The sequence below is a fragment of the Petaurus breviceps genome, unplaced genomic scaffold, assembly GCF_028583685.1.
Source record: "Petaurus breviceps papuanus isolate PSGF00001 unplaced genomic scaffold, PetGlider_PUasm1.0 98, whole genome shotgun sequence".
Lineage (NCBI taxonomy): Eukaryota > Metazoa > Chordata > Mammalia > Diprotodontia > Petauridae > Petaurus > Petaurus breviceps.
In genome coordinates this window covers 29,358,045-29,365,707 of record NW_027187460.1, presented here as the reverse complement: position 1 = coordinate 29,365,707, position 7,663 = coordinate 29,358,045, and the positions used below count along the sequence as shown (strand labels likewise).

Here is a 7,663-nt window from a genome sequence, read left to right as displayed (position 1 = left end):
CTACTACTACTACTACTACTACTACTACTACTACTACTACTACTACTGCTACTACTACTACTGCTACTACTACTACTACTACTGCTACTGCTACTACTGCTACTACTACTACTACTGCTACTGCTACTACTACTACTACTGCTGCTGCTACTCCTCCATCATCAGTTGTCCATCCCTCAAAGGCCTCCACCTAATTCCTTAGAACATGTTAAAACCCAGTGTTTCAGATCCGATAGCTCAGCGGACCCTTCTTAGTAATTTTCTCAAGGTTTTAACACTTTACTAATTCAGGACTTTTGGCCAGTTATACATCTTGGAGCAACATTAGTGAAATCTCTCTGATAACAGCTTTAAAACATCTGTACATTGGCCACTTAAGAACCAGGTGTGCACAATGTATCTTCATCAGACACACAGTCACACAGGCAGGTTTTCTGCATTCAAAGCCTGTACTTGTCAAGATAGGGCTATAATCAGGACTTCTCTTCTGAAGTCTCCATTTCGAATTAGAATCCAGGTTGATTGTTTTATTAGTAAGCTAGCCATCAGAATAGTTTTGTTTTGTCTTTTTTACAAATGCACCAAACCACTGTCCCTGTCTCATCATCAGTATTCAGGAGAGGGGCACTGAGGGGTCTAAGTTCTTAGATGAGAAAGGGCTGGGAAAGTGAGCAAGTCAGGCCTTAGAGACAGAATCCTGCCAGTACCTTTAAAGAGCATAGATGCTTCCTGTCCAGGATGAAGTCTTAGTACCCTAAAGATAGCCTTTGCCATTTTCTAAACCACAGATTATTACTTCTCCTCACAAAGATGTTGTAAGCAGAGTGGTATCTCTGAGCTATCTGCGGGAAGGGGGAATGACACAGTGAATTCTCTGGGACCTCCCAAACTCATTAGAGAACTATTAAGCCTCTCTACCTGTCGATTGCTTTTACTCTGAGCTCACTGGAATTCCACACCTTGTAATTAATCATAAAGCAGGGAAATCCAAATAGTCAACTAAGTAAGGGCCCCTGAGCCTCAGCTCCACATTGGGGTTTCTATCTCTGAGCTACTAAGCTTTCCCCCCCGCCCCCAGCACCCAAACCCACAAACCCTAATAGGGAGGATATATTACCCAGCAAGATGTTTTGGTGAACCAAACAGAATGTGAGAGTGACTGCCACAGGTCAGAAGAAGGGCAATCACAGCAATGAGAGAACGAAGGGGAGGGAGAGGGAAAAGAGAGTGAGACACAAACCTTCCAGCTAGGGATCTTAGATGACGGTAACATGCCCGGCCCAATGGTGTAATAATGAACGTAGTCTGGAAGGAGGGCAGAGGTCGCCCGAGGGCACAGACGGGAGGCAGGCAGGCAATGAGGATAAAGACCTGCGCCCACTGATGCTACATGGGACTCACTTGGTAAACTATAGTGATAAAACCCGTTAGACAACTGGAAACAAAACAAACAAACAAAAAAAACAAACAAAAGAGGGAAAAATTAATAAAACAAGATGAATGTGGAAATACAAGATGGCATTGATGTATTCTATGCAAGGGGGGACGGGAACCTGGATAGTGAAAAAAAAAACATGGAGATTTGCTGCCCTTGGACAATCGATGAATGAGGCAGAAAGGAAGCAGGGGAGAAAACAGACCAATGCTATCTGATCCCCAAATATGTATTTACTTTAGATAGACTTCAACTACATCTTGGAATGATTTAAAAACTGAATGGTAGAAAATTTCTCTCAATCTTTATGATAATCTATCTCAGTATGTCCATTAGTCAATAAAATAAAATTTCATGGGAACACGGATTAGCTCGTGTCATATGCAATTTTGATCATTTTAAATGGCATTAAATAGGTCTGTTCAATCCAACTAATTTTCCAAAGATGCGTTTTTCACAGCAAATCTGAGACTGAAAATAAAAAGTTTAACAGAAAATTAAATAGCACAAAAAAACATACAGCCTAACATGTTTGAAATGACATGTTCAGACAAGGCTGTGATAAGGATGAACACCTGGGGTGTAGGTGGGGTAGGAGATGATGGGAGAAAAAGTCACTGAATTTCTGATTTCTGATTTCAAGCCCTCACACACACCTCTTAATTCCAATCCTCTCCCCACCTCCCTTCTTCCTCCAAATTTTAATCTTCTTTTATCCAAAATGACTTCACTACCAGGTTTCTATGAAAATCTGAGTTTCTGAGAGTAAACTTATAGAGGTACACATGTTCTGTAAAAAATAGAAGCATTCTTTGTTTCTAATAGACCTCGGTTTAACATCTTTGTTTATTTTCAGGGTTCACCTGGATGTTGCCAGGGAGCTAGCTGTCTGAGGCAGGGAATGGGGGTGAGGCAGGGAGGGCTGGTTAGTTCTCTGATACCAATATTTTTCACCTTCTCTGTGGAAGCCCAAGCCCCCATGGTGGAGCCTGAGCTGACTGAGGTGGGGGAGCTGCATTCGCTCACTGATTGGCAGGTTTCTGAAGCTTCTGAAGAGGCCGAGCTGGATGAATTCTGTAGCATTGTCAGCGCCACGGCAACACAGCAGGAAAGAAAACACAAGAATCCAAAATACAGACCCAAAACACACACAGGAAAAGGCCACAAGCCACCAAAAAAAGGATTAAAAAAAAAAAGCACGCACAGAGACAGACAAGACAGACAGACAGACACAAAAGTACACACAGGAAAAGAGGAAGGATAAGAAAAGCAGAGGATTAGGGATATTTTTTTCTTTGCATCACTGTACATGGCTTTTAAGCTATCTATAATGTTCAGTCCCTTTTAAGAGGCAAGCAAGAAATAGCAAGTCTGGTCCTACCAGCCCTTCCTAGACAGGACTTCAGTCATCATGTTAGATCTAACTAAAAAGGTAGCATCCCTATAGGCCCTTCTCCAAGGTGATAAAGGCCCTGGGACCTGAGCATCTGCTGTCTTATACCCCCAGCGGCATTCTTTACCTCTAAGAACCTGGCCAATAGTTGGCTATCTCTAAATGTTTAGCTCAGCTAAAACTAGCTTATCACTAGCTCTCCTTAGTTTTCATTTCCTAGTACATTTTAAGGGGTACTAACTAATGAATGGTCCCTCATGACAGCAGGCATGCACACACTGCCTCTTGGAACTCTATTTGCACTAAGGGAGAATATTTCTCTAAGGTGGCCACTCATCTCCCCAATTCATGTGCACTGGGTATGCCTCTGAAGGTTGTCATATGTATAATAGAAAGGATAGTGAATCTGGATCCAGCGGAACTCAGTTCATATCCCGACTTATTAGCTATGTGACCTTAATCTCTCTGCACTTCAGTTTCTTATGTAAAAGAAAGGGCTTGGACTAGATAAGGGTTTTTAACCTATGGTGCATGAACTGGTTTATTTTTTTAAAAAATATTTTGATAACTGTTATTTGAATATAATTGGTGTCCTTGGCAATCCTATGTATTTTATTTTATGCATTTAAAAACATTCTGGGGCCGACTAGGTGGTACAGTGAATAGAGCACTGGCCCTGGAGTCAGGAGTACCTGAGTTCAAATTTGACCCCAGACACAACACAAAAACTAGCCATGTGACCTTGGGCAAGTCATTTAACCCCAATTGCCCTCCAAAAAGCAAAAAAAAAAAAACATTCTGAGAGGGCAACACAAGACTCAACAGGCTATCAAAAGGTTGGGGATGGGGGTGGGGGGAAGGTTAAGAACCCTCAAGGCATATGATTTCTGAGCTCTCCAATTCTACAGTGGTAATGCTATGGTTACCGATGGTAACCCCATTACATGGACCACTGGTAGGAAAGATGAATCACTTGGAGAGAAGACAGACTTTTAAGAAAGGGAATCTGACCTGCTTTGTTTAAATCTTCCTGCCACTCAGGAAATCATATTCTTTCCATTAAATCTATACTGTCTACTAGTCTGATTTCTACCAACATAGGCTCCTACACTAACTCCCCTTCATCCTTGTCTAAAGGAGTCAAGTACGGTTTGATCAGCAGCTTTTAGTCTCTGCCATCTATTTCTGACCTCATGAAGATAAACTGGTTGTGGCTGTCACAGGTACTATTTTTTAAAGTCTATTTTCTTTTCTTTTCTGCATTCCCCAGGCCCTCGCTAATTTGATAAAATGAGGAAATGTCATCTCAGTCCAGAGGATTGTTTCTATTATCCTACTAACCAAAACCCTAGTGAGTGACATATGAAGGAGATCAAATTGCTGTTTCTACCTATTCTTACAATCTTAGGAGATGGGCAGGCTCCCTCAGAGGTTAAAAGTTTTTGTTGTTTTCTACCATATGTTTAACTTCAGTGGAAGCTAAAATATATAAGAAGTTCCACGAAGCTCTGTGGCTTTCCTTGCCGAAAGATCCCACGTGAATGGCTGGTGGGTTCAGTCTTGTGTCTGCCTTGACACTTTTTAAGGGAAGAAAAATGATCTAATACAAGTCACCTTCCTGAGAGAATCAGGAGACCTGCTATTCCATCACATACAAACTCCGTGACCTCCTCTATAAAATGGGAACGAGAGTGACAACTACCTACTTTGCAAGGCTGTTGAGAACAAAGTCTGTAAATCTTAATGCATTTATTATTGGTTTCTGTCCCTCTGCTTCAGATAAATTTTGCTGGACAAATAACTTGCAAGCAATTCAAAAACTCTAGGTAAGTATGAGATATTTTTATCTGTCATTTCTAGTATTTCTTTAAAAAAAAAACAGCCCTGACTTGTTTTTGACAAGTGTTAACTTTACATAGTTATATTGTTATCAGAGAATATGTGCTCCATTCTTAGGCTCAGGTCTTTGTTGGGTGGGAGGGTGAAAATGTAGAGGAAGAGGACAAAGGGTGGGGAGAATAGTATTGTAAAAGAAATATCCAATTTAGACAAGGCCATATGAAGGAGGGAAATGTGGCAACTCTCTAGATATTTTTTACACCAATAATCTGCATATATTTCAGTGGAAAATACCAATGGCCTATGATACTTAGTAAATGACTTAGAAGGTCCTATCTGTCACTGTTGAAATCTGTTTATAAGGCAGGAAATGGCATCAGGGCCAAAGAACTGCCAACCACTGAAATGGAGGACAGGAGGTAAAAGGTGGTAAGGCATGAGGGCTTAAAAAAAGAAGGGCAGTGTACTTAGGGAACCACATGGATCAAACTGCCAAGGAGACCTTATAGAGAAACTTGATGCTGAGAATTGGGTGGTATGTGAGATGCAGTTGGGGAAGCACATTATTACATGTGCAATCAGAAAAAGACGGGTAGTTAAGTTCCAACTCTGCCACTCATTAGCTGTTGTGACTTCCCTTTCCTGTGCCCTTCCCCTCTGAGATTACTTTCATTTATTCTCTATCTACTTTGTGTGAATGCTGTTATTTACACTTAGTCTCCCCTTCCCAGCCATCCCCCCGTTAAAATGTGCCCTACCTTTCTTTTCATCTTCAGTGCTAGGCACATATTAACCAATTCTTTTTTAAAATAAATTCATGATCCTCAATAAGTTCATACTGACTTGAAAACTAACTTAGTGTCACTAACAGTATTTATCTGAGATCCTTAGCTTTAAGTTTGATTCTTCCCAAAAGGGATCTCTCTACTGAATCCTAAAACAATGATATTAGAAGCCATGACATTCTGTTTCAATTTGTTAGTCCTTAAAGGTAACACTCAAGGCCAACCATCCATGGCAAGGTAAGTGTGGGTGTTTGCGCATTTATTTTGCTCAAGCTCTACTACACAATGCTATAAACACAATTATGTCGACTGATTAAAAACAAACACCAAATTAGACCGCACAGCGGAGCAGCCTCTTGGAAAATGTAAGAACTCCTTCATCGTTCTAGCCCAGCAGCAGATTTTCTGCCTGCGTGACATGCATGTTGCTTCTTGTTGCACAGAGAGGAGGGAGAAAGCAGGACGCTTGAGGAATAAAAGCCCAAAGAACACCAGCAATGACAGGCTCCTCCCAGGAGGAAAAGGAAGATAAAACTCCAGAGATGTGGACTCTGCACCAATTCTTGCCTTGAAGTCCTCCCAGAATGGAAAGAGTTAGTACCATCACCAAGAGTAACTGGAGAAAAATGCTGTCATATGGACAACTGAGCATTTAGGTTCAGGCCAAAAAAAAAAAAAAATTGGGGGTGGAGTGTGCATTAAAGGGTCTAAAGCTCTTTCCAGTTCCTGTACTCTTCACTTGTAACTCAACGTGTCTTAAAGAAGGACTTACTCGAGGGGAGAACTAGTAGCAATGGATAGAAATCATAGAGAGGGAGAATTTCAGTTCGGTATAAGGAAGAAGCTTTTCTCACTATTAGAGAATGTAACAGGATGCCTTATAAGTGGTAAGTTCTCTATCACTGGAAATTTTTAAACAAAGTCGGGAGGACTGTTTTGGGGAGATGTTAAAGAAGGGAAAGAATGATTAAATGATTGGTGAGGCCCTCGATTCTATGGAAAGCACCTCTCATCTCCCCCCAGGACATACGGAACTCTACGTACCAAGGAGACTAGGAAGTGAGTTCCTGAATAAGAAAACTCACAAAAGCCAAGTTAAATCCTTGGGTCCTGGATGACAGACTTAGAAGGTAGCCTGTGTCTGAGTCGATGACATCATATGGAACAGAGAATGTTGTGAACCAGAGTTCTACTATTTTACCACATGCTGCTCTAAGTGCTGAGCAAGGAGAAATTTACTGATGCTCCGGGAGAGAAAAGGGCGATGTTAAGAGTAGCAGTGAATGTGCCAGTCGTGCCCTGGAGACCACTACCAATACAGTCACCCTATCCATGCTGGCTTCAATAGAAACAAATGTGTTTGGATGGGCACAATGCCCCCTAATTGAACTGCTGTGCAAGCAAGAGTGTTGATTCCTTCCCTTCTCTCAGAATCAAGTGCTGATGACCCACTGAAGAGTTAACATCACAGAAGGCAAGAATTTCGTGTTCCTCTGAGCTTATGAGAGTACTGTGCCTACTTCAAGGATTCCTGGAATGGGCAAAGGTCCACAAAAGGCATATCAGGTGGAGTGGAGAAGGAAGAAACCTCATGAAGAGATACACCCTCTAAGCGGTTCACACTGAACTTGGGAATGAATGGTGTGCATAATTCAATCATCACCTAAAGGAGTACCCAAGTCTATGAGCCTGCCAAAGACTGGTTCAGTTTTAGCTGCCTACAATGGATGGCTCCTGCCATCAGTTGGAAAAATCTACTCCGTTACCCCCAGGAAAGGAGGGTGTAAATTCTATTTCTTTTTTAAAACTCTTTTAGGGATCGAAACATTTCTTTCAACTTGAAGACAAGGAAGAAGTTTCCTAAATGAGAAAATATTTCTACTATGGGATGAGACAAGATACAACTTTGGGTCCCAGGAATGATCAGGTCAGGATTCATGTACAGATCTCTGCCCCACCCCTGTGGGAGGCCTGGACAACCTTACCTGGTTGGGAGTTTCTGGTGGCATTGGGGATGGAGATTTGGACTGGAAGGCATCCTGGGATATGAATCCCGAGTCATGGGAGGACACACTCGACAGCCTCATGGGAGCCTGCTGGGGCAGATTGGAGCTTCGGTAGCGATAATGTGAACTTGGGGAATGAGAGTGTGAGCCACTCGACCGGGAGTCACTGCTATTAACGCTGTTCAGGCTGCTGTGAGGGAGAGAA

At 42.0% G+C, this 7,663-nt stretch overlaps 1 protein-coding gene across 5 annotated transcripts in view; it reads right to left on the bottom strand.

Annotated features, from left to right (window-relative positions):
* MTSS1 (MTSS I-BAR domain containing 1) overlaps positions 1-7,663 on the bottom strand; it is a 235,721-nt gene that overhangs the window by 6,700 nt on the left and 221,358 nt on the right. For 2 of the 5 annotated variants that reach the window (XM_069081030.1, XM_069081032.1), the window contains 3 exons: positions 7,438-7,648; positions 2,390-2,509; positions 1,241-1,435 (listed from right to left, as the gene is read on the bottom strand). In XM_069081030.1, the coding sequence (XP_068937131.1) occupies positions 1,241-1,435; positions 2,390-2,509; positions 7,438-7,648 (526 nt within the window). The remainder of the gene's footprint in view (positions 1-1,240; positions 1,436-2,389; positions 2,510-7,437; positions 7,649-7,663) is intronic. The other 3 variants (XM_069081033.1, XM_069081031.1, XM_069081034.1) reach the window with 3 other exon arrangements.